Source organism: Symphodus melops (assembly GCF_947650265.1).
Source record: "Symphodus melops genome assembly, chromosome: 23".
Taxonomy (NCBI): Eukaryota; Metazoa; Chordata; class Actinopteri; order Labriformes; family Labridae; genus Symphodus; species Symphodus melops.
The window spans coordinates 4204406-4230908 of NC_136713.1; the positions used below are offsets into that span (position 1 = coordinate 4204406).

Genomic DNA, 26503 nt, shown 5'->3' on the forward strand with positions numbered 1-26503 from the left:
TTATGCGAGTTTCTCACTGCAGGTTCTACGGCGTCTGCCAAGGGACACACATGATTTACTACGGCAATTTATCATTGTCGCCTTTAATTCCAATGAATGACTTGAGAGTGGTGAGCTGTCGATGTTAGACGATAAAACGCCTCGAGTGTTAAATACAAAGTTGTTAAACTGCCAAAGGACAGTGAGGAAAGACATGCTGAGCAGTGTGAAGAAGTAACGGTAGTTTGTGGCCGTAGGCAGCATCGCCTCTTCGGACTTTTTTTCAGTCACCGTTCAGTCCATCCGGTGAGGGAATACCTAACCGGGCACGGAATTAGTACCTCATTAATTAACCCGGTGAGTGTTATTACAGCCTTCAGTACTCCTCCTCCTAACGGGCTAACTTAGCTCAAGTGGCTAACTCTAGCTGAACTGTATTTCGGATAAAAGCTTGCTAGTAGCGAGCTAAAGAGCTAGCATGAGAAGCTAACGGCTACATAAACTGACGTTTAACGTTCACCTGCGCGCGCGCCGCTTAAGTCACCTACCTAACGGTTACTTAGCTTAATTTAAATTAGCATTCTAGCTTTAATTTGTCGCCTAAAGTAAGCAGGCTGAATATAAATATAATATATAAATATAGCCGGTAACTTTTAGTGTTATATGCTAGTTTGTGAACTTTGCCTAACAGTCGTATTTTTCTTGTTATATTTAATTACAGGGGAATGAAGCGCCATGTCTGTCACCACCGGAGGATGTAACGGTGCGCATTTCGGCAACGTTAGCCGTCTCTTAATGCTTTTAACTGGCGTATAAACGGGGCCAAGTCTCCTGCTGCAGGTTTCTGGAAACTAAAGGCTTCAGTGCTCAAACCCAGAGAGGAAAGGCCAGCTGAACGTCTGCTTGTGCCTTAAGTTCTCCTGTCAGCAGCAACAGCCATGGAGGAGGAGGAGGAGGTGAGCATGGAGTATCTGCTGGAGCAAGTGATGCAGAAGGACCTGGGGAAGAGGCTCCAGGTGGGCCAGGAGACCATTGAGCTCCTCCTGGATGAAGGGAAGTCCCGAGACCTGGAACAGGACCAGAGCATGCTGGACAGGATGGTGGACGCAGTGGCCAGCTCATGGGTCAACTCCAGCAACTTCAAGGTGAGGCTCAAAACGACTTATATGGCAGTGATGCCTTTCAGTGGAAACTGGGGGGGTAAATAAAGATTACACCCTGCACCTATCAAGACTTAGAAAAACACAGACCGGCTCTTTAATATGCATTTACACTGTATGTTTCTTTGGTGTAGTTGACATACCGCTTGGTGGAAACGGGGCTTATAGAGTATTAAAGGACCACTAAAATCTTAACACGTCATTAATACATGATTTAATTGTTACCACGAGAGGTGGTTTTTGACTGTAATGTGAAATATTAAGTCAATGTAGATTTTTAAAGATATTTTATCCTTTCTAGGGTTGTAATGATAAAGACTTTTAAACTTCGATGCCATTCTTGTACTAATCAAATGAAACAGTAGCTGTCTTGATACCACAACTTCAAACTTTTGTTGTGTTCAATATCGATCAAAAAGGTCTTCTCCGTTGTCCTGATAAGGGATTGATGTTCAGCTTGTAAAATGTCAATTTCTCACATTTTTCTTGCAGTTGTGCTTCTTGTCATAACTGATACCACCCAATCATAAAGCTGCTGCGCTGCCCTGGAAACGCAGCGTCCTCTGGTCTGCTTGATATCTGAGGGTCTGTAATGGGGACGAAGCTCCCATGCGAGTGAGGCAGCGTCAGTGGCTGTGAGCTTAATTTACCCGTACCATTAGCCCAGTTTCGTTCCCCGTGTGACCAAGCCAGCAGCAGGAGAGGAGCAGCGAGTTTTACAGGATTACAGGTTTCAATGTTTGGAGTTCAGCCTCCTATGTGTCGGAGAGTCAAACCCTCAGATGTGGATGAAAGATGCTGATGGTCTAATGGCTCCTGTTAATTGATCGCAGGGCCCGGAGCAGACGAGCCAGGCCGTTACATAAATTCAAAGAGGGCTGAGCTGTGGTTAAAAACAGACCGCTTAATGGCAGAGTCTGACAGTAAAAGTCAATATTTACGAGAGCTTGACCGTCCAAACACTGCTTATTCACCTTTCAGGACATAAACATTCACGTTCATTCACTTCAGTAGAGCGAGCTGCATGAAGCAATGATTAATTCTAAATGATCAGATGTTGGACATCCTTTGATTTTGTCTTTGGAACAATGAAATGTGAGGACAATTACTCAGTTTACACAAATATAAACAGATTAGACACTAAGATGTGAGAAAATAGTTATTGTATATTGTATTGATCAACCAAACATTCAAAACGATTAACTGTATCGTCTGTATTAACTGACTTGCTTTTTTAAAAGTTAGAATGGAGAGTTTTGAAGCAAATATGATGGGATAAGAATATAAGTCTGAGCTGCTTAACTGTCCACATGTCAGATGCAGTTTTGTGAGTTATCCAGCAGAGGGCAGCATCAACTAAGTTACATTTTGTTGTTTCGTTTCTTTTCAGTTTGTCTCTTTCGATTGTAAAGAGGTTCCAAAAATTGCACCAGAGTCTGAACAAGATGTTCAGGTGGTGCGTATGTGTTGACTATGGTGTTAGCAGGGGAACTCTCACTATACGTTCATTGAGTTTCCCAAACCACCCCATGACAAGGAAAGTTGACATTACAGTGTCTGTTCCCTTTCTGTAAACTGTTCACAGCATCCTCAGTCATGGTTCGGCCTGAGATCAGCGTTTTATGTCTAAAAATGAAAGATCTCATGGGTCTAGTTTGATTCTTCATCATAAAATGTGTACACCTTCGTTGTTTTCTGTGGATATCAGTGAAAACTTCTATTTCTGACACATTACCCATAATCCTTTGCAGCCCCGATTCCAATCCATGGCTCTGCTGCTGACATCAGGCAGTAGCAGATGTCTCTCTTGGATGATGGGAGTATTCTGATGGATTTATTTCAGCGTCTTAGCTTCACTTTTGTTTGTGTTTCAGGTTGTTTTGTTGGGGATGGACATTCTGTCAGCTCTGGTCAGCAGACTGCAGGAGAGATTCAGGACGCAGGTTGGGACAGGTGAGCTGATAGATTCAGTGTATACATTTATGAAGCTAACAGGCCTGTTCCAACAGTTAAAATGATTATTGACTGGATGTCTGAAATATCATAGAAACAATAATAACTATTTAACATTTCATAATATTTAAAGTTGGAATAAAAGACAACTTTTTTGGTCACAAATGATAAATAAAACGATTATTGTTACTTTAACCCATCGTGTGTCTCTTCTGTATTTAGCTTTTATTTGTTCGCTATGCTGGTGCACGGAGCATCAATTTACTTTAAAAAAAAAAAAAATTATTAGAGTATTAGAGTATTGCCACTCGTCTGTTTAAATAAGACTTCATTGGCATTAAATCCTAAAGTAGGTCTGTCAAACAGTTAAGTAGGTCTGTCAAACAGGCCTACTTAGAAGAAGTACAGAATAAAGCACATCAGATAAATAATCCAATATTTCCATCTACTATAATCAGATTTAGGATTAAAAAGTGGCTTTTGTTCCTGCTCAGTTCTGCCGAGTCTCATAGATCGACTCGGAGACGCCAAGGACCAAGTTCGAGACCAGGACCAAGCTCTGCTGCTGAAGATCATGGACCAGGCTGCAAACCCTCAGGTACAAAACAAAGCACGAGTTCAGTTCTTGTTTTATGAGGCAGTCTTTTCTGAGTCTGACTTGACGTATGTATTCTGTGTGCTTTAATGTGTGTTCAGTATGTGTGGGAGCGAATGATGGGAGGCTTCAAACATAAAAATAACCGGACCAGAGAAGGCCTCTGCCTCTGCCTCATCTCAACTCTCAATGTGTGAGTAAACAGTGTTTTCAGAACGATGCCAAGTGGGCTACAAGAATGTCCTTTTTGTCTTTAGTGCCGTTCCTGTTCTTTTTGTGTTGTAAATGTACATGTCTTTGTTTTTGTCAGGTTTGGATCTCAGAGTCTGACGCTCAGTAAAATCGTCCCGCACATCTGTAACCTCCTCGGAGACCCCACAAGTCAGGTAGGACCTGCAGCTTCTCACCTGGACTGGAACTGGACTGTGTTATTGGGCTCTGACTGCCCCCTGCTGGTCAAGTTCAAGCATTACAGCTTATCAGGGACCCTCAGACACAAAGCAGGATTTCTCTGCCCTGCTTTCTTTTCTGTTGATATACTCCTGTAGAGAAAATATTCAGCTGTTTTTTTATTTTATTTTTATTTAACCAGATAATTAACCCACTAAGATCGAGATCTCTTTTACAAGGGTGACCTGGCCAACAGGGCAACAGCACACATCATGAAAACATTACATGAGAAAGAAACGGTTTAGAAACAACCAGTTAAGAGAAAATCTCAATTACAATGTGCAAATTGATGTGGTTAGAGATGTGAGACTTAACTTGGATCAAACCCGTGACCCTGCAGACCCCTCCTCCTCTCCTGCTGTGCACTGTTTGGTGTCTCTCGATTGGCTGGCTGCAAAGGTCTATCATCACAGGATTCACACTTCCTCTGGAGGACAGGAAGCCACACCCTTGAACTTTCCTTCCTGACCCTAATCTGGCCTGCACATGTGCACTGCAGCACTCACACTGCAGTTTGAAACAGTGTTATTAAGATGATGTGATGGCTTATTTTTTAAATGTAACCTCACAAAGAAAGAAGACATCAGCTTCCAGCTGACAAACTAACCTCACAGAACACTGTTTAAACGCCTCCTCTCAGAGTGTCGTCACTGCAACACTGTGCAACACCCAATACTTATAATTCCTTTAAAGTTGTGACCCAGGCAGAAGGATTTTTACATGTTGAAAACTAAAGAACTTTGTTGTTAGTGACGTAGACAAACGGAGATAAAATAATAAAACAAAGTTAAGACATATCAAGTTTGTCTTTTCTTATGGTTGACCTGTAGGTACGTGATGGAGCCATGAACTGCCTCATAGAGATCTACCGTCACGTTGGAGAACGAGTGAGAATGGACCTGGGAAAGAAGGGTCTGCCTCAGTCACGGTGCGTTCACATGCTGTCTGTGAAAACCAGACACTTTTATAAATCTCTACTAACATGAATCCTGATAGACTTTTAGCTGTGAACGAGGATCCTGAACACAACCAAAGCTTTGACGTCTCCATGATTGATTATTAATGTAGTCTATAGAGTTTAGCTGATTGAAAGTGATGCTTTTGAAAAGTTTCACACGTCTAGTGTTGCTTTAAATCTGCTCTGAGCTTTTCTGGACTTCAGTCTTAAACTGATCTTAGATTTACTTTGTTCATATAGATATATTTCTGCAGCAGGGATGATTGCTTCCTTCAAATAAATGTGCTGCTTTTCTCTCTCTCTCCCCCCCCCCCCCCCCCCCCCCCCCCCCCACCTCCTTCTCTGTCCAGGCTGAACGTCATCTTCAGTAAATTCGATGAAGTTCAAAGATCAGGGAACATGGTCCTGTCTCCGTTGTCAGGTAAAATCACGTCTACTTTTTCTTGACTCTTTCACATGTTGATCTTCGTTCTGGTTGTTTGGTTTTTGTCTGGTGTTTGAGAGAGGACAACGTGATGCTGATTAGAAACAGCACGTGTTTGTTCATACGGATCATCACAGATTGAGAGGGGTCCTGAGGGACAGAAAATACAGAACAAGAAAGTGGTTGACACTGTGGATGTGTCTAAAGAGGCATAAATGGATCAATGTATGAGGCAAAATGAGGAATGATATCACTCTTTTATGGCCTTAAAATAAGTGTTAAGTCACAGTAAAACAAGAAAGTCTTGTGACACATTTCTGTATCCCTTTTGTTCTTCTGGGAAATGAATTTGGGGGCTTTAAATCTAATCATCAAAGAATGTGTGAGTGAATATCTTCTTTCATCCGTCTCTGAGCGTGTGCACAGTTTCCACAGGTCTGTTTCAGTCAGAATGCAACCTGAGCTGGTTTCTTTGTGCGGCCCTCTCACTCCAGGAACAGCACCTCTGCAGAACAGGGACAGAAAAGACTGAAACAAAAAGCAGGAGTGTGACTTTGGATCTGACAGACCTGATCACCGGGGTCACTGGGCTCAGCTCTCATCTCACGGGGCTGAAAAATAACAAAGACAAGCCCACCCTCCTTTGGGGAAACAACAGGAATGACTCAAAGGGAGGAGCTTCACTGCGCTCTCACTTAATCACTACATTAGATGACAGACAGACGCTCTGATCATCACCATTCCTTTTCTGCAGTCTTTATACATCCCCGATGATACAGCATCTGTAGAAGACTTCATGTGTTGCTTTTTCAATCAGTATCAGCTCTACAGCAAACAGGCGCTTGCAGGTCACTTGGAGTGATAATTAATGGGGCTTTGTTAAAGTCACTGGACTGTTTCAGTGAATATTTGTCGTCTACAGTAAGAGACCTAATTGACAATCATTAGTGAACTCATTCTTAGTGTGTTGTGTCCTCTTGAGTTAAAATGATAGGACAGTTTTTTAGGACGAGAAGACAAAATCCTGTTCATCCAAAAAGAATCCAGAAAGTAAAAAGTGCGAGTTAAAGAAAAGCTGGACAAACAATCCAAACAGGGGAAACAGACTCTGCACTCCGGCAGCTCGGGGAGGCGTCAGCTGTTGTCCTCATAGTCACGAGACATGTTTGGAGGGGAAGGGAGGAGACAGGACGGGCAGCCGTGCCTCAGCAGGTCTGTTCCTCCTGCAGGAGATCCACAGAGGAGTCGAGTCCCTGCAGGTAAATTTATCTGAAACTTCAAGAGGCATTTTTTATTTCAAGTTGAGGAACTGCAGAGTTCCCTGAGAGAAGGAGAATCTGTCAGTGTGTCGTTGTAAAAACTTGTTTTTCCTGTTTCGAATCCTTGCTAATTGCGCTGGGATCATGATTGTGTGCTGAGGCTCGCTGATGTGTGTAATCCTCATGTTCTGCTCTATTATTGTTCTTCACTTTGACCTACAGTGTGCTCCATTACCTCTGAAACATTTCAACTATTGCTGCCATTCTCCTGGAAATGTTTATTATTATCTGAGGGGCATAACCGCTTGGAAACTTGATGATGTCCTTCAGCTCTCATCCTGATAGGTGACGTTCTGTTTAGCATTTTATATAGAGGAGTGGGCATCTCTGTCTTTAAATGGATTTTAATTGAATAGCAGATTTGGTGCTGTTAGTGAGTTTAGACTTAACTCTTGAATATTCTAATATGGTCATTTGTGACGCTGTATGGATTCTTAGAAACACAGAGAGCTCCTGAAGACTAAACAGCACTGTTGTGATCAGTTTATATCTTGGCTGTTGTTTTCATATGAGAATCCTTGAAGTGCGTTTGTAATCGTTGACGTAGACTGAGAGTGTCACGCAGCCTCGGGAGGTCCTGCAGGGAGGGGTTGCGAGACGAGGACAGGTACTTGCTGCCAGCAGGACTCTGGTTGCACGGTTAGAAACCTCCTGAATAATGAACACTGTGCAGGTTCACAGACAGACGGGCCACCATGCAGCCTCTTACAGCTCCTAAATACTCACATCAAGAAAACACTCATTCTGCTCATATGTAGTGATTAAAATAACAAGAATAAACCTGATCCTCTCATCTCGTGCAGAATAACAAACACAAGAAGCTACTCACAACAAAACAGGAAAGCTCCACAAACACTGAAGGATATCAAACAGGAAGATGTTTGCTCCCAACAGGAAGATGCTGAACCTGAAAACCCAAACATTAGAGGAGACAGAGCCTCACTTATTCTGACCATCTCTCATTGTTACGGCCAAAGAAACATCCACATACAGGTTAGAGTTTGCATAGTCATTTATTTCTCTAAAGTCTCTGGTCCCAGCTGACATGCTGCTTTTCTTTTTAGTGTTTGCAGAGAGAGTCAGTGGGAGGAGACTCATTTTCACAGGACACACTGGATGTATTCATGTGTACCATGTCAGAATGTGTGTGATGATGAGGGTGCATTAGGGTTCTGCATGGTTCTGACAATGTTTTCTCAGTTTGGTTTTGTTTGCCAACTTTCCATTTCTGCAGACTCTGAAAACAAAACCATTCTTTATCAGTGTTGCTCCTTTTTGCTGTGTAACTCCACACTCTCTCCTGGGGATTTTTTCAGTTTGTATGCATGTTAATCGGGTGAGAAAGTTGTGAATGAAGCCTGATAGTTCTGTGGGAATATCCGTCTGACTGTTGTTCCGGTTGGATGTCATGTGTAGGAGACAGGAGGGGTCTTCATTCACTCTCTGTCTTTACAGCTGACAGCATAGATTATTTTTCAATGCAGATGTTTTTCTAAACAGTGAAGGCTGAACAAGTGAGTAATAATAAACGTAAAGTGGAGCTAAAGAAAGATTTAAAAGCAGGTTATTTGATCTCTAAACCTGCTGATTACCTGCCTTAAGCTTCTCCACCTAAACCTGGGAGCTGCTCTCCCACGCTCCCTCTTCACTAACGCGACACTTTGCAGCCCTGAACGCATCACCTCTCTCCGGGTCATTTGGTGAATATGCACCAAGGGGATCAGCTGTCAGACTCCATCAGACTCAAGGACCACAAAGACTTTGAGACGCTGCCAGGAGGAAAACTTGTGACCCGGAGCTTTGTTTATTCGCAGTAAACAAATTATATTACGTAATCATTTTCATCCAATGTCATCAGTCATTATTTTCACGCTGAAGTTCTGGGTCAGTGCTGCTCAGACTAAAAAAATCTGCTATACAAACTGGAGGCTGGGAAAGTAATGTGTTAGCATTAGCCAGGCTGTGGAAGTGCATTATGGGAAATGTAGGATGTGGTGGTTTTAAATCACGTAGGTTATTTTTGTCATTGTTTTCCATAAATAAGAACATTTAGCGGAGGGTTTTTTTGTTGTTGTGATTTTTAGACATATTGATGTCATGCAGCTCCCTTTATGAAGGAAGACGAGGCGGCATTTTCCCCGGTCAGGAAATCTGATGATCAGTTATTAGGAAGTCAAATACACAAAAAATCACTGCCTTCAATTTTCTTTGCTCATTTCAGAAAAATGTTGTTTCATCACATGTTTAGAGCAGCTGTGATTAAAAACGCCCAGCTGCTGCAGGCTGACTTTAATAGTGACAGATCTCTTGATGCATCTTCATGATGCTCCTCCTCCGTCTCTCCTGAGTCATGCTGACACTAGCTGTCACTCATCTCTGACTCCGCCCAGCAACGTTGCCTCCACACAGAGCATCAGTGTTTATTCCCCTCACCGACCTCTCCCTTCTCCTCCCATTGGTCCGCTCCTCCCCTTCATCACTGCTCTCTGTCCCCTCCCTTCCTCTTCCTGCTCCTGGCTGTGTGTGTGTGTGTGTGTGTGTGTGTGTGTGTGTGTGTGTGTGTGTGTGTGTGTGTGTGTGTGTGTGTGTGTGTGTGTGTGTGTGTGTGTGTGTGTGTGTGTGTGTGTGTGTGTGTGTGTGTGTGTGTGTGTGTGTGTGTGTGTGTGTGTGTGTGTGTGTGTGTGTGTGTGTGTGTGTGTGTGTGTGTGTGTGTGTGTGTGTGTGTGTGTGTGTTTTTCTAAAGTGAACCAGAGGACTGAGAAGATCGAAGCACATGCTCCCTGAAAGGGGAGGGAGGAGGCTAGCAGTTTGAGTCCTCCCTTCCTTCCCTGTTGTCTCTCCTCAGCAGGAGGAAAAGATGTGAGGACCGCAGAGCACCGGAGGACCACCTGACTGTCCGTCTCTCTGAGTCCGTCTGTTTCTGTGTGTCTGCCGGCATGCTGAGGAAACTGGTCTGCAGGCGGATCTGCTCCTGTAAGCTGCTGTTGCTCTTGCTCTGGATGCAGGGAGGGTTTGAATACATCAACGAGGAGGATGCTATCAGTGCAGGCAATGGGAGCTCAATGAGAGGAGAAGAAAAGGAGGAGGAGGGGGATGCCTATGCCTATAAATGCAACAGGAACGTGTCTGTGGGATGTAAACACAGCAGGAGGGTTTCTTGGCCTGCTCACAGCTGGATTGTTGTTTGAACACTTCACATGTTTGGAATCTAAATTGCTAGTTGGTATGAGAAGTTTTGAAGTCGCTCCATTTGATGCTTGAACCTGCAGCTGAAAGAGGCTGGAATGATTGTAACATAATCCTGACCATTAAGTCCTGTGTTCTTTGAGCTGAAATCACTGTTTTTGTCAGTGGAATAGGTGTCTTTAGAGAGAGTTATGTGAACGCTGTTTGTGGTTCAAGGATTGTATTCTGTAACAATGATCTTTTTCTGTGAGGAGCCCCTTTTGTGAAACCTGACTCCAAGGGTCCATAGACCCTGCAATAAGCCAAACGGATTTCAAATTATAACTGTGTAGATGAGAGACACGTGATGTGAAGCTGTTGTGTTCCGGTATGAAAAGTTATGTTTGATTTTTTTATTTTTTTTAAATAGTTTAAGCATTAAAGTAGAAATACAACTGACACAGGACAATCCTGAGGGTTGTTCCACTTCAGCTGGTGTGCTCGTCACCACTCTGGTTTCTCCTGTTGTCCTGCGATGTCGATGGTAACACACTGAGCCTCAGGTGACACCAGTGTTTGCCAGCCACACACTGTCACCTTGTGTTGATACAGAAAGTGTTGCATCATGCTTTATTTCTGCAAGGAGGAACATCTGCAGCCTGGCAGCACATGACGGATGTCCTTACTCTGTGTGTGTGTGTGTGTGTGTGTGTGTGTGTGTGTGTGTGTGTGTGTGTGTGTGTGTGTGTGTGTGTGTGTGTGTGTGTGTGTGTGTGTGTGTGTGTGTGTGTGTGTGTGTGTGTGTGTGTGTGTGTGTGTGTGTGTGTACATGTATTTGATAGGCAAGGAATCCGTCTTCAGTTTCTCTTTAATGAGTAGGAGGAGAAACACAGAGCCTCAAATAGACATAGGTAATGAAACAAAGGTGAGACTAGTTACACAGGTGAAGCCTGGAGGGAAACACTCAGAGGCAGGAACAAAGACAAGAAGATGAATCAAGAAACACAAATGATACAGGCTGGAACATTGAGGGACGTAAGGAAACAAACACCAGGGAAGAAGGGTTAAATCTAAACTCTGAAATACAAACTCAAACAGACAGAAGAGCAGATGTCGATGAGCTTTTCTTTTTCCAATATGTCACAACGACGTGGAATCAGTGTGACGTGGGATTAAGGAAACGTTTCACCTGTTTTCTGACATTTTTAAAGCAAGGGAGTGTTTAAATTGAGAAACTGGCAGATGTGTGTTTTTGTCCTCCTGTGGTCGCTCTGGACATGTCAGTGGGAACACTGGACTTTGAGTCTGTAGCCCTCTCTGTGAGTTTTGCTGCCGGGGATGGAATTTGAGCTATGTCCTGGGCTCAGGACTCCTCCGGCATGCTGCTCCACATTTCTGAGATGCTCAGCGCTGACATTTTCTTTGTGCTGAGCGTTTACTGAGGACTTGTTGTGCAGTCACTTGACTCTAGCCCTCTTCCTCTCTGCTCTTTCTGCTCTTCCTCCTACAGACAAAAACCTCGAGGAAGATGACTCGGCCGACGGTGGCCGCTCCTCGTCATCGTCTAAAGGAGCCTCGCTGTCCGGGAGGAAGGTGGTGAGCATGGGTTCATTCAGACGCCCCCCCTCCGCCTCCAGCAAGTCTGCAGGTCAGAGCTCACGACGATGCCCGACTCCTTACAAGCAAAAGAATCCAAACTGCACCTTAGTTTGTTGTTGTTTCTTCTCAATACCTCACACTAAAGTTCCACTTTATATTTTGTCTTTTTGTTTAAAGTCTTTTAAGTTTTGTCTGACTGTTTAGAGACATCATATGGCTTTGATTCCTCAGTCATGCGCTGAATATGAATACAGTGTTTAGCAGTGAATGAAACATTACTGTGGCAGCAAAGGAAATGAATAAAAAATGCAGACTGTGCACTTCTGTCCTGCAGCTTCCTCCTTTTAGAATAATCAAGTAGAATGAAAGTTTGTTTAGTTATTGCTGCTACAGTTTTGTCCCTGTCTTATATTGTGGTGAATTTTAGGCAAATCTTACAACGTGTTTCTGGTTTGAACTCACCCTGCTGATCCCTGCAGGGAGAGAAGGATCAGTTGCCGGAGCTGTGGATGAGGAAGATTTCATCCAGGCCTTTGAGGATGTTCCCACAGTGCAGGTACAGAGCCATCTTTAGTCCAGATGATAATAATGTCTTTTACATTGATGGTTTCAGATCACCTTATTCTGTGTCTTCTGTTTTCCTCCATCAGATCTACTCTAACAGGGAGGTGGAGGAGGCCATGACGAAGATCCGAGACGTGCTGTCAGACGATAAGAGGGATTGGGAGCTCAGAGTGGCAGCTGTAAGCTCTGTTATCTCAGTTTGAGGAGTATGATGTAATATTACGGATTGTTTGTTGACTCTCCTGCTCCTCCAGTTGAAGAAGGTGCGATCGCTGCTGCTGGCTGGCGCTGCAGAGTTTGATGGCTTCCTTCAGCAGCTGCGGCTCTTGGAGGCGGCGTTCAAATTGTCCGCTAAGGATCTCCGCTCTCAGGTGGTGAGAGAGGCGTGCATCACTCTCGGGTAAGGTTAGAAAGAGTCACAGTAATCCAAAGTTACAGATGATGCTTGGATATGAGAGATTATGATCGATCATTCTCCTGTTCTTCAGCTTGTTGTTGTTTTATTTCTCTTCTCTTTTCTTCAGTCACCTGTCGTCAGTGCTCGGCAGTCGGTTCGACCACGCAGCCGAAGCCATCATGCCGACACTCCTCAATCTGGTCCCCAACACTGCCAAAGTCATGGCCACCTCTGGCATGGCCGCCATCCGCCTCATCCTCAAAGTACGAGTTATCATGATGAATCTTTTCTCCCGGGTGGTTTAGACGACGATGATCTTTGAGAAACCTGAAGCTATCACATTTAACTTTCTTTCCTGTTTTTACTGGTCACAAAAAACTGAACATCTTTAAAGCCATTCAGAAAAATGTGTTTTTGTTTGACTTTTCAGCACACACACTTCCCACGTCTCATCCCCATCATGACCAACAGCTGTACCTCAAAATCTGTGGCTGTGAGAAGGTGACTGCGACATTTCTGTAACTCGTTATTCTGAATTAATCATTTTTCATGATTAATTTATCCTGATATACTCAGAAACTATTTGGTGCAAAGACAGATTTAAAAAAACAACTTGTAGATGAGTATTTATTGTTCGTCTGTCATCTGATGTTTGTTCTCCTCTGCAGACGCTGCTACGAGTTCTTAGACCTGATGCTGCAGGAGTGGCAGACGAGCGCTTTAGAGAGGTGAGGAATCAACCCGACTCGACGAGCCAGACAGAAATTCAGACACAAAGAAGCAAGTGAGAATGGCTTCATTGGCTTGTGAATGACTTAAAGTACTGCACGCCACCTCGTCGTGAAATGTGAGACCGGCCGAGTGAATGTCTATCTCAGCACTTTCCATGGCGATGCAAGGGGGATCTCTCGTCTGCCTCCAAAAGCCTCTTTGTGTTTCTGCCTCGAGTCTTCTGCCACCAGGGAGAAACCTGAGCTGACCTCCGCATACCATGGGAGCTCTCTGGTTCTCATCGATCAGTGCGTGTGTGTGTGTGTGTGTGTGTGTGTGTGTGTGTGTGTGACAGAGAGAGAGGTAGTAAAAATCTGACTTGATTTGGGGGAAAAAAGTTGAATGAGCTTCATGTTTTGTTTTTTCCAATCCTGGCTCACAGACATGGAACGGTTTTAATGGAGACTATAAAGAAAGGGGTCCACGATGCAGACGCCGAGGCTCGCTCTGTCGCACGGAAGTGAGTCACATCCATCAGGCCTGATCCACTTGTTAAAAACAAACCAAAGATAAATCCCAACTGTTTGTATCTTTACCGTGACAAAATGTCCTCACGGTTATGTTTGGGTCCTCCGGCTTGCCATCGCAGGTGTTACTGGAGTTTCCACGGTCACTTCCGTCGGGAGGCAGAGCAGTTGTTCCAGGGCCTGGAGTCGTCCTATCAGAAGGCTCTGCAGGCTCACATCAGGAGCGGAGACAGTCTGATGTCCCTTCCCGCCTCCGACCGCTCCTCTTCGTCCTCACAAGAGAGCCTCAAGTGAGAAACTGGCTGATTGATCTGTTTATTGATTAACTGGGAAAGCTAACACTGTCTACTCAAAGACAGCGACATGCAGTCAAAGGGGGTTACATTTTCAGACACATTGTTGGACAGCAGAGGGAGGACAATAAACGCTGCTCCTTGTGTATGGTGTTTGCAAAGGAGGCGGGGTCCGGCCATTTTCGACTGTTTTCTATTGTGCATACATGCAAAGGTATTGAAAAGGTTTTTATGTACAGACATGTTTGTCTTTTCCTTTCTGTCCCCACAGTCGACCTCTGTCTGTAAAAAGCAGCTTTGGGAGCGGCTCAGCAAGATGTGAGGAGATGACACCCTGTTCTTTATCTCATTACAATCATGCTACAGAAATAAACATGCTGTGTCTGTTCAGTCACAATAATAGATTATATGGAAGGTATGTGTATCTGCTCTCCTCCAGCCAAAGCTGCTCACACCAGGACAGCCCATGCAGCCTCTTCTCCCGGCTCCCTCCAGCGCTCTCGCAGCGATGTGGACGTCAACGCAGCAGCCACTGCCACCGCCCGCACCAGGATGCCTGCGGTGCCCTCGGCTGTGACATCATCTCCCTTCAGCTCAGCCTCTGCCCTCCCGCCTGGCTCCTACGCTTCACTGGGTAAGATGGGTAGCATTTGATATTTGATGCTCTTAACACACCAGGTGTCTTTTAACAAAGCCAAAATATATTAGCTTCTTGCTGCAAACAGGAAAATTAGACTGAGCAGGTTTCTGCTGCTGGAGCTTATTAGAAACATGCAGAGGCTTTTTAGCTCGGGTACAATCACTTCTATCTGAAGCAGTTCCACTGCCCGCTTCCATCGCTGCAACACCTGTTGACCTGATAACTCATATCTGAGATTGCCAAACATAATGATTGAACAGAAGTCCACACTCCACTCTCAATCCTCCCCGCTTTCCCTTTTTGTCAAGCATTTTTTAATCTTAACCTCTTGATCCTGACCCTTGTTGTGTCCCCTCTGGCTCGTCCACCTGTCAGACGGCTCGTGGTCTGTTAACACAGACGGTAAGCTGTGTGTGTGTGCGCGTGTGTGTTTCCGTATGTAGACAGGGGAATTATGCTCCTCCATGCCTCTTCGGTGTGTCTTTCTCCCCCATCAGTACTCTGTGATGCCGGTCATCTGTGATGGAGCTGTCTATGCATGGACTGTCAGCATGGTGTACTGTAACTCTTCTGCTGCACTTAGAAGCAGTCTGTGTCATGTCAGATAAAAATGTAGAAATAAGAGTTCAGGTGAGTTCTGACTGAAGCTCCTGCCTTCCAAGGTATTCTCATGTGAGTTTTCTGTTCTTCATGCTCCTCGACACAGAGACGTGAGAGGTGTCTGAAACCTTTAAACCAGACTGTGCATGGTGCAAGTGAAACCTGACCGTGTTTGTTTAAACCTGCAGCACCACAATCACCCACTACAGCCGTAATTTGTTGGTTTGTTTTATATGGGGAGCTCAGATAGGACGCAAAAGCAACTTCTCTGTAGAATAACTGATTCTGCTCATAGAGTGGCGTGTCTGCAGAGCGTGATGTCACAGCTGTTTGAGGTTAAAAAAGTCCTCTTCCTCTGTAACGTCAGGGTCTCTCTGTTATGTTGTCACACACAATCTTAGGAGCAAATGACTTGTGTCTCTCATCCTCCACTTTTCCCTGTCTCATATTATGTTTCATGTTTCCCTCTGTTTCTGCATGACAGGAGTGTAGAAAACGTCAAAGCAGACTTTATTAGGAGTATAAAGATGCTAAATATTTGATGTTCTTGTCGTTCTGTCCGGTCCCTCTCTCCAGGTCGAGTGCGAACCAGGAGAACGACTTCAGGGAAAGGTCCATGTGTGACGGACAGCCGGGGAAGGAGTCGAGGGAAAGTCGTGTCCCAGTCTCAACGTGAGCAGCTACTTTTTCTTCTTCTCACTTTGTTTTGTTCTAATGTTTTTCTCTTGTCTATAACAAAAAGTGTGATCATTGACCAAACCCTGAGATGCTTTATTTAAATAATATTTACTGAAGTTATTCGTGTATTCTCTCCTATTTTTCACTCCACATATCGTCTCAGAAAGTATTAAAACGATGAATCATATTAAAGTTGGTCCTTGTTGTGTGTTTCAGCGGGCAGTAGGTCTGGCTCTCCCGGCCGTCTGCTGAGCTCCACATACGGTCGGCTCCCTCGGCCATCCATGGGCACCGCCGCCACAGCCAGCAGCTCGTCCACCAGCCTGACCGACAAGAGCCGACCCCGAGGACACCGGAGCCAGGGCTGCAGCCGAGAGACCAGCCCCAGCAGATCAGGAACAGGTAAGACTTTCTGACCCTGGAACCTGGAAACAGACATTTATCAAAGTCAGGATTAATCATCTGGAACATTAGATTTCAAACGGAGCTAAATGTGAGCACATGCTTGATGTCTGAAACCAACAGGTTCAAATTGTAGAGTTTGTGTTAAAAGAGAGTTTTGAACAGATTTGCATGCCCACCGAGTCCTGTCCCTGTCCCTTCTCCTCCTCTTCACACTAATCCTGTATTTCCCTCAGTCTGACTCCTCTTTCTCTCCCGCCTCACTAACAGTCTCTGCAGACCTCCAGGTGTGTCCGTGTCTGGCTGAATGTGCTACAAGCTAAACTCTCCCTCCTGCGCTGCTGTCTGTCTCTCTGTCTGTCTGTCTCTCTGCCACGCTCCTCTAGCCCGCAGCCGAATCCCCCGACCCAGCATGAGTCAGGGCTGCAGCCGCGAAACCAGTCGCGAGAGCAGCCGTGACACCAGCCCCGCCAGGGGTTTCTCCCCCCTGGGTGAGTAAAGTCCTAAAAACCCCAGAAAACCTCCTCTCTGTCAGATCAGTAGGAACAAACGGGAGGAAAGAGGAGTAAACCTTCAGACGGTCCCAAGTAGTTTGACAAGTCAATTTGTGTATCTTCTCTTTTCTCCTCCACACCTTTCTACATGTATCACTGTTCTGTGTCTGACTCTTTGCATGCTCTTTATCTAGACCTGCAGATTCTACTAATCTTCTAATAATGAACTATGTGCAAAGAGCAGAAGCAGAGAAACTTATTTTCTGATGGTCATGTTTTCTCCTGCTCATCTCTTTACGTCCTCCTCCAGCGACCCGTCGGCACTCCCGTTCTACCAGCGCCCTGTCCTCTGCAGAGTGCTACTCAGGTGACCAGAGAGGTCCTTTCAGCGAGCAGCTGCACTCAGTCAGCCAGATAAAATATTTCAACATATTTAGCTCCAGATTTTTGTCTCTTCTTCACATGTGGCTATAGGATGTATCTTAAGATGTGTATTGAATTATGTGGCTGATTGATTGAACCTGCTCAGGGAAGCCTCTACTGCATGGTCTAAAGTCCACCTCTTGACTCAGAGCGGGAAACTATGAGCAGAGTGATGGTGCTGCTGTTGGTAGTTTCCCACTTTGTTTTATGAAGTTTCATCCTCCCACAGGGGACACTGCTGAACATCAACATTGTCTTAACAATCATAGAAATACTGTCTATGTGCTCTGATGTTAAACGGTACCGTGCGATAGAATAAACAAAGCAGATTCATTGGTTATACATTTTCGTTTGCAGCTTCATCAAATTCATTCTGTTGCAGTTTAATCTACTTTTTTTTAGCATTTTCACGGCTTGACATCTTTATAAACCATCAGGATATGTTTGCATCTTGTTTTTGAATATGCTGCTTTGTTCTAGTTGCATCCTTATTCACAGAGCATTGCAGCTTCTTTGTGTATTTATTGGATTGGTAATTAATGTCACAAGGGAATTCTCACACCTCCCTTTAAAAAAAAACAAAAAACATTTGAAGAGATTCATATTTGAAAGTCTAATTTGTCATTTGGACCAAATTCCTACAGTCTATTTTCTTCTCTTCAAATCCCAAAGACAATCTGTAATTTGACTGCAGTTTAACAATAACAAAGCGGGTTGGGTTAGCAGACGCACATCAGCCCTTCAGCCTTTTCCACTGCATCCAGACTCTTTATTTTGTAGTCCATCCTAAGGTGCAGTTTGACTCCTGCACAGAGGACTCTTAATCTCATGCTCATCTTGGTTATACACTCCTCTTACTCTGTCTTTTCTTTTTTAGACCGTCTGTCCCATCAGGCTCGCATTTCTGCCTCCGTCAACGCCATGAGGATCCTAAACACCGGCACTGACGTGGAGGCTGCTGTGGCTGACGCTCTGGTAAGAAGCAAGGCGAGGATATTCTTTTACCCTCGTGAAAAAATAAAGATGTTTTTTCCGTTCACTTCAAAATCGCCTTTGACTGAATCTAGCTCCAAATTTTAGGAACGCTGCAAAATGATCACCCAAAGTTTGTCAAAGCAGCAAGAAACTTGTCTGTTAAAATGTTGTTTTTCTTGTTAACAAATCTCATGCAAGGACTCGAACCATCACGAGTGTGTAGAATATTGTTCAACTTAAAAACTATAAATATACACTAAGAGTTTTAAATACATCCATCACTGCTCTTGAGCTGAACGACATGTTGTTTGGGGTTTTATGGAAATTGTTCACAATAAGAAAAATGTAGAATAACAGCAGGGATGATGCAACAAAGAGGAACATGTTGATGTTGAAGCTCCCACAGTCCTTCATTAATCCCGTTTCTTCTTTTATCCATCGTTTTGTTGACTCTAGCTCTTAGGAGAATCGAGGAGTAAGGTACCAACAAATCTTTTCTGTAACTGCATGAAGAGCATGAACATTTAACTCTGACTTTAAAACACGAGTGAGCGGGCGGGGAATTTATCAAGGAAACTAGAAGATACTTCCTGTTTTATATTTAGTATTTGACTAATTGCTGACATGCTCCTGCAAAGCTGTAACTGCAGTGTGTGTGGAGATGAAAAGACCTCATCACATCATGTGAAACCTGCATGTCTCTGTAGCTGCATGCTAGATCCTCTCAGAGCGCTAGCTATAGAACCACTCTTTGGACTGTTTTTATGCTTTATTTCTGCTTTCCTCTCAGCGGAGGCCGGTGAGGCGGCGATTCGAGTCTCCGGGAATGTACTCAGACGATGATGCCAACAGTGACGCCTCCAGCGCCTGCTCTGAACGCTCGTACAGCTCACGCAACGGCGGCATGGCGCCACACTACCTGCGTCAGACAGAGGACGTGGCGGAGGTCCTTAACCACTGCGCCAGTGCCAACTGGTCTGAGAGGAAGGAGGGACTGCTGGGGCTGCAGAACCTGCTCAAGAGCCAGAGGATGCTCAGGTGTGTGTGAGGAGCGAGTTGTCGATAAAGTCAGAAAAGTTTCTAACTCAAACCAGGAGATTAAATCACTCCATCCTTCTTTAAAGTATCAGCAGAGTTTTCTTTTGAACAACATGTTCAAGGTTTTCTTCACAAGTCACACAAATCCTTTTCAGTCAGAATTCAAGGACTGAATTTTTCCTTAAATGTCTGTTTTTTGCTCCATCTAAAGGCTTCTCTGCATGTTTTTCTTTTTGCCTCGCTAAGAAAGTGGGACTCGAGCACAGACAGGAAGCCTTTAAGTGACATACAGCAACAAAAAGCAAAGATCTACATCTTTATATGAAATAACTGATACAGCTGCTCGTTCTCTCTGTCAGTCGTGTGGAGCTGAAGAGACTTTGTGAGATCTTCACCAGGATGTTTGCAGATCCTCACAGCAAGGTGAGCTGAGCCTCTGAAACACACACAGCATGAGTCAAACACTTGAGAGGGAGCAGTCTCTGCACATCGAGATAAAACTCTGAAACAGGACCCAGCAGTTGTTTCTTCTGAAAACCAGATGTCTGTGGAGGAGGAGTCAAAGCACACAGTTACATTTATTTATCTCCTCAGCTGTTGTAAAAACACCGTCCTGCACAGAACTAATGAAATAACTGAAGGACAAACTAACTGAGTGTTTCTTTGTTGCATGCCTCCGTGCGGCGGACTCTAACAAACACCAGAGAGTAAGTGTTTACTCACCTTACTCACCACCATCCCCCTAAACTTCAGACTGCATGTGCTCCCTGAGAACAAACATGAGTATGTCTATTTTCTTAGGTCTTCAGCATGTTCCTGGAGACTCTGGTGGACTTCATCACGCTGCACCGGGAGGACCTGCAGGACTGGCTCTTTGTCCTGCTCACTCAGCTGCTGAAGAAGATGGGGGCTGACCTGCTGGGCTCAGTCCAGGCCAAAGTCCAGAAAGCTCTGGACGTCACGAGGTGGAACACTTTGAAATGTGTTTTATGTCACTTACATTTGCAGGTAATCAGAAGAGAGCGAGTTCTTATGTTTCTGTTTCTCTGATGTTTCTGCAGAGAGTCCTTCCCGTACGAGCAGCAGTTCAACATCCTGATGCGTTTCATCGTGGATCAGACACAGACGCCCAACCTAAAGGTGAAGGTGGCCATCCTGCGCTACATCGAAGGGCTGGCCCGTCTGATGGACCCGGCCGACTTCGTCAACTCCAGTGAGACGCGCCTCGCCGTTTCACGCATCATCACCTGGACCACTGAGCCCAAGAGCTCTGATGTCCGCAAGGTACGAGGGCGGGACTTAGTCAGCGCTACCTCTACCTTCCCTTACAACTTCTTTCTTCTTTTTTTTTTTTTTCTCCTAAACTTTTCCTTTGTTAACCCGTTACCCGTTTAGTTTTTCTTTGTTTCATTTTTTTGTTTTCACATCTTTATTTTTTTTCTTCCAAACTCAATTTCTCGTCCACCGCGCCCCCAGACCCTTCAAAATTGGGCAGGGGAGGATTTCTCAGGCCGAGCCAGCACTGCGGCCTCTCTGCCTGGGGAGGGCAACCTGGAGGAGAGGTGCAAGCAGGTAGAACCTCCATCAAACAGCATGAGCCGAGTGTGTAACCTGCGCTAACACAGCCTCAGAAAGACTCGGACAGTGAACGACGTGTGTGTGTGTGAAGGCTTTTTAACTCACTGCTCTTTAATGAAGCCTGATCCTGCTGTAGTTCTGATTCATGACCACAGGCTGGTTCATCAGGAAAATCCACTTCCACATCCTCAGTATGTGCATGAGTTTGTGGAGATTACAACCTTTTCAATTTTCAGACTAACAAAGTAAACAAGACGTTTCTCCTTCAACAACTTTCTGACTTTAGCCTGTAAACCTCCATCAGGTCGTACGTTCTGAAAGAAGGAAACGCATCCAAGAAGCTTGTAATTTTCTTTGAAATGATAATCTGCATGTTTACTGCTCAAGTTTGCTTCTTTTAAAATCATGCCATCCCTCAACTTCCAACCTCTTTTAGAGAAGATTATTGGCTGATTTGTTTCAGAGGTTTTGCCCATCAACACGTCAGGACCTTGTTGGTTATAGTGTCGTCTGACTAATGTTTTTTTAAAGGAAGTGCATTGGAGCATTTAAAATATAAAAGGATGCTAATGTTCTTGAGCTTCAGTTTGACATCTGTCAACAGAACTGGGTTAATATCAAGTTACAAACGGTTACACAAGAAACCATCAAAAATCTGTTTTGTCAGAATTATTTCACAGTGACTCCTCAAGCAGGGCACCAGCGGCTTTGAGTCAAAGTTAAATGGTGTGGTGTGTGTGTGTGTATGTGTGTGTTTTCAGGCTGCCCAGGTGGTGCTGATCGCTCTGTTCGAGCTGAACACGCCGGAGTTCACCATGCTTCTGGGGGCTCTGCCCAAAACTTTTCAGGACGGGACCACCAAGCTGCTGCACAACCACCTGAGGCACGCCAGCAGCAGCATCGGCATGGTAACGCACCCACTTCATCAGCAGCTGGTTGGATTAAAAGAGACCAGTCAGCAAATCTTTCTACAAGATAAAATACTGATTTATACTAAAGTACAGCTGCTCCATGTGTGTCCCTCATTGGTCACCTTTGGTTGTAGGTTTGTGATGATGTGTTGCTCACAGCTTAGGACAGATCTTTAGATGTTTTTCTCTAAAGCCTGCCGGGTGTTTGGTGGATTTTCAGACGTCTCCCAGTAACACGGCTGGTCGGACGCCTCCTCGACAGCCCAACAGCCGCAGCAGCCCGCTCACCTCCCCAACCAACTGCTCCCACGGGGGGCTTTCTCCCAGGTATGCCTCCCTAACACTGAAAGGCTGCACCCCGAATCCACCAGTCACTACTCAATAATTAAGACATGCATCACTTTCTCTCTTGCTTTTATCTGACTTACAGCTCATCTTCATCATAAGCACATATGTTTTTTTTTCTTCAAGCAGCAGATAAAGACGGCAGAAATGTGTCAGCCCGTCATCCTCGTTGATCAGCACTGATTTTTTTATTTGTAACCATCGATAACAGGATTCATTCTGCAGATATATTACACTTCCTCTTCTCATGTTGTGACACAGGGTCTCTTATTTTGAAATGATTCTATTACTTTAGACTGTTATCTGATCTCAGTGCAGAAACCCAACACCAGATTTCACAGCTGCATCCAACATTCACTTGCCTGTTCTCCACCTGCATGTACTAACACCAACTAAGAACAGAGCTTCTCCTTTTTCTCACATTTCTATATTCTCCTCCTCCTCCTCCTCCTCTCCCCTTCGTACCCTGCTCTTCCTCCCGGCTGGTCGCAGTCGGCTGTGGGGTTGGAGTGCAGACGGCCTTACAAAGTTCCCTCCTCCACCCTTCCCCTCCCCTCTTCCTCCTCCCGCTGCCCACTCGGCCCTCAAGGCAGTGCGGCGGGCTATCTCCCCAAGGTAACCCCGCCCCTTCTCCTCCCCTGCCTCCTCATTCTAGTTTCACAGTAATGGCTGTTTGATGTCACCTGAAACCCAATAAATGTGCAGCCCTATAAACTATCTGCAAGAAGATTCACTTCTGGAGTTCGTCAAGCATACTGTGAACCTCTAAACTCAGACTCACTAACTGTTCATGTGTTGCACTTCTGCTGTTACAATTTAAGCTTCATCTCCTCAAACTGTTTCCATTCATTCAGCTCTCTTTTGCTCGATTGTCTTTGAGATTCAGCATCTCTCTGTTCCCACTGTTTTTCTTCACCTGTGCCTTAAGTTTACCTGTCTGCATGTGAAATCTTCTGTAAGTCATCATGGTGAAACAGACAACAAAGCCCTCCATGAAAATGTGAACTGAGTAAAGCAGTTAAAGTATCTCAGGTCTCGTCCTCCCCTTCTCCTCCGAGCAGCATGCTGGAGTACGACGGTGAGAATCTGAACTCAGAGGAGATTTACAGCTCGCTTCGCGGCGTCACCGAGGCCATCCAGAACTTCAGCTTCCGAAGCCAAGAAGACCTGGTGGAGCCGCCGAGACGGGACGGCAAGAGGGACGGCATGGTGAGGGCAAAGATGGCGCCTAGTTGTCAAACACACACTTCAGCAATGAACTAAGAAGTATCTGTTCCTGAGTCCTACATTTATAACCATGATGCTCTGTGTTCATTCTCCAGTCTGGAGTCGGGGCGTCCCAGGACTCTGACGTGATGGGCGGAGGACGCACTGCTCTGGACAACAAGACTTCCCTGCTGAACACGCCTTCCCCACGTTCCTTCTCCGGCCCGCGCTTCAGAGACTACAACCCGTACAACTACACGGACGGCATCAGCACACTGGACAAAGCCTCGCTGAAGGAGGCACTGTACGAGGACGCTGTGGAGCAGCTGAGAGACGGTGAGAACTCTCCGAGAGGCTGCAAATGATCAGAGTCTACTTGAGTGTCACTAAGAGTTAATGTTTTCTCTTCAGGATGCCGACAAGAATGTGTGGAAAACAAGATCCTGAACCCCAAAAACTTCCCAGGTAAAGACGCCTCACGTCTGATCATCTGTTGCTAGATTTAAGACACAAACTCAGAGCTGTTCATAGAGTTTGTTTAAGTTGACTCTGGAATAAATGAAGACATAGATGTTAAGTGGCAGAGCTTTCTCCACCTCGTCCTGCAGCCGCCCCCGCTGAGCAGCTGGAGCTGGTCGGAGGGCTGCTGAAGGGGCTCTCTCAGGGTCAAGCAGGGGAGCGGGGCCCCGAAGAGCGCCGGGGGACCCTGCTGGAGCTGCTGAAAGTGGCCCGAGAGGACAGCCTGGTGGTGTGGGAGGAGCACTTCAAGACCATGCTCCTGCTGCTGCTGGAGACGCTGGGAGACAAAGACGTAAGCCCCCAGCCCAAATGTCTTCATGTCATTTTCATCTTTTTGTATTCTTTTTATTGTTTAACTCTGAGAGTTTCCTCTCCCAGCACACAATCCGAGCCCTGTCCCTGCGAGTCCTGAAGGAAATCCTGAGGAACCAGCCGGCTCGCTTCAAGAACTACGCTGAACTCACCATCATGAAGACGCTGGAGGCTCATAAAGACTCGCACAAGGAGGTGATGGCAATCTCGACTTTAAAGCCTGATTAAAGTGATTGCTGTTTTTGAAAGCTTGCAGGATTAACAGCATGTCTTTTCTAATCCTGCAGGTGGTACGTGCAGCGGAGGAGGTGGCCTCCACACTAGCGAGCTCCATCCACCCTGAGCAGTGTATTAAGGTTCTCTGTCCCATCGTGCAGACTGCAGACTACCCCATCAACCTCGCCGCCATCAAGATGCAGACGAGGGCCATCGAACGCATCACCAAGGAGCCGCTCCATCAGCTGCTGTCAGACATCATACCGGGACTCCTGCAGGTGAGATGCTCGCTTAGCATGCTCAGTTTTCTGACTTCACACTGCAGTCGTGTTTGTGTCATTGAGCACTATCCGCTGTTTCAGGGCTACGACAACACGGAGAGCAGCGTGAGGAAGGCTAGCGTCTTCTGCCTGGTGGCCATCTACTCTGTGATCGGAGAGGAGCTGAAGCCGTACCTGGCTCAGCTCACCGGCAGCAAGGTACCGTCCTTCACTTATGACTCAGTGTCAGTCCTTTGCGTTTTTTTGAATAGTTTGCAGATTTATATCAGCAAAGTTATTTCAATTGCTAGAAAAATAATTTTAGTTTTGCGGTTTGAATCTAAAACCTTTTCCAGCAAAAACACCTGCAGCTGGAGTCGGTGAGAAAAGGTGACCTCCTGACCTTTTATAACTTTCACCTGTGGTCAGTCAGGTACACAGAATCTATTTAATGTTACAACAACAGAATACTCTGTCATTGGTATTCAACATGTTAGTGTTTAGACAAAGTGTGAATAAAGTGATGCTTTAAAAACAGCGACCATTCAGAAAGAGCATTTACAGAACGAAGGATAACCAGGTGCAAACTGCTGCAGGACATCAGGATTAAAAAAAACCTTCCAAATGTTCTAATCCAATAAAAGTGCTCCAGTTATGTGAGCTGACAGCAGACATAAAGTCCAGCAGCATGGACTCTACAGAGTGTTTGAGAGAGCGAGCGAGCGAGAGAGAGACAGGCAGACGTGTGGAGTCTTCTAACACTCCTGCTGTTTCACTCCTGCAGATGAAGCTGCTCAACCTCTACATCAAGAGGGCCCAGACCTCCACCAGCAACAGCAGCAGCTCCTCTGACATCTCTTCCTACTAACCTCCACAGCACACGCTTAGCTTTCGTCTCTGCTCCTCCGTCACTCCCAAACCTTTTCATTCCTGCCGCTGCTCGCCCAGCAGGAGTCAAAGCGTTTTCTCTCCCACCACAAATTTCCACTCCATTTTAGTAATAATCAAATTTATTGGCATTTGTTTCAATATCATGGCAACAAAAACAGAAGGCCTAAACACCCAATGCAAGGAAGCTCCTGCACGCTGTCCCAAGCGTGCAAAACAAGTTATGAAATGGAGCTTTGCTGCTTCTGATCATCTAAATAATGTCGGCTGCATCCTTTTAAAACATGCATCCATATTTAAGACATCCACACCAGCTGTTTCCATTTCAATCCTTCAGCTTCTCGTGAAGCTGAGGTCATCTCCATTGTCTTCTCATCACCTTGAAAGCTTTGCTAAAATGATTCATAACAAACCTCTCCTCTTTTTCTCTCAAGTCATCAGCCTTAAGACTTTCTCTTCTATCAATGAACAATGAACCCATTTTTACATCTCCTCATTCCACCATCTTTTCCCAGCTGGACCTGAGGAGCTCTTTGCAGCTGTCTCCTTAAACTTTTTAAAGTGAGGGTTAAGTTTGAAATGTTGGAAGAAGATTGGTATTTGTACTCACTTTTAGAACCTTTAATCTGCTTCTTTTCACACTTTATGTTGCTTTGACACATCAAACCTTTATCGTATATTGAATGTAAAGAGCTTTGACAGGATGTGGATCTCACCTGTGTTTCTCCCTCCTGAACTACTGCCTCGTTGACACCCGGTGGATCAATTTTAAAGGAATGTTTTCCAGTTTCGACCTGTGCATTACAGACACTAATGAGCTGCACTGAGCAGTTTAATGAATGAAAGGGTCCAATCTAAAGCATTACAGGTCAGAAAATAACGAGTGCAACACCAGAGACCTGTGCGCCTTTCCTGCACTCCTTA

The 26503-nt window shown here is 45.2% G+C and overlaps 1 protein-coding gene and 1 long non-coding RNA gene across 13 annotated transcripts; both read left to right on the forward strand.

Moving 5' to 3' along the window:
* LOC306818707 (CLIP-associating protein 1-B-like) lies at nucleotides 1-26283 on the forward strand. 12 transcript variants are annotated; one of them, XM_079336406.1, is made up of 40 exons: nucleotides 2-336; nucleotides 701-1124; nucleotides 3014-3092; nucleotides 3587-3690; nucleotides 3789-3880; nucleotides 3998-4073; nucleotides 4968-5065; nucleotides 5446-5516; nucleotides 11514-11651; nucleotides 12082-12158; nucleotides 12253-12345; nucleotides 12421-12566; nucleotides 12691-12826; nucleotides 12994-13064; nucleotides 13232-13291; nucleotides 13717-13794; nucleotides 13924-14091; nucleotides 14366-14412; nucleotides 14534-14728; nucleotides 15911-16006; nucleotides 16229-16414; nucleotides 16801-16905; nucleotides 17219-17275; nucleotides 18209-18306; nucleotides 18763-18786; nucleotides 19097-19344; nucleotides 19704-19767; nucleotides 20146-20309; nucleotides 20406-20628; nucleotides 20821-20916; nucleotides 21684-21830; nucleotides 22054-22160; nucleotides 23240-23387; nucleotides 23501-23720; nucleotides 23796-23849; nucleotides 23993-24195; nucleotides 24282-24410; nucleotides 24503-24709; nucleotides 24794-24910; nucleotides 25476-26283. In XM_079336406.1, exons 2-40 carry the CDS (start codon nucleotides 918-920, stop codon nucleotides 25557-25559), a joined length of 4713 nt encoding a protein of 1570 aa, XP_079192532.1. In that variant the 5' UTR covers nucleotides 2-336; nucleotides 701-917; the 3' UTR covers nucleotides 25560-26283. The 12 variants fall into 12 exon arrangements, with proteins under 12 accessions (XP_079192533.1, XP_079192532.1, XP_079192539.1 ...); XM_079336413.1 differs by lacking the exon at nucleotides 20821-20916; XM_079336410.1 differs by lacking the exon at nucleotides 17219-17275 and having other exon boundaries at nucleotides 22027-22160.
* LOC306818711 lies at nucleotides 9172-9811 on the forward strand. Its single transcript, XR_013778349.1, has 2 exons — nucleotides 9172-9389; nucleotides 9582-9811. It is a non-coding gene; the product is annotated as an uncharacterized lncRNA (long non-coding RNA).
* Nucleotides 26284-26503: the final 220 nt, after the last annotated feature.

Coding starts and splice junctions, on each gene's coding strand:
- LOC306818707 (XM_079336406.1), top strand. CDS start 918: ATGGAGGAGGAGGAGGAGGTGAGCATGGAGTATCTGCTGGAGCAAGTG. Junction 18,307..18,762: donor CTGCTGTGGCTGACGCTCTG/GTAAGAAGCAAG, acceptor TGTTGACTCTAG/CTCTTAGGAGAATCGAGGAG. Junction 23,850..23,992: donor GAACCCCAAAAACTTCCCAG/GTAAAGACGCCT, acceptor CTCGTCCTGCAG/CCGCCCCCGCTGAGCAGCTG.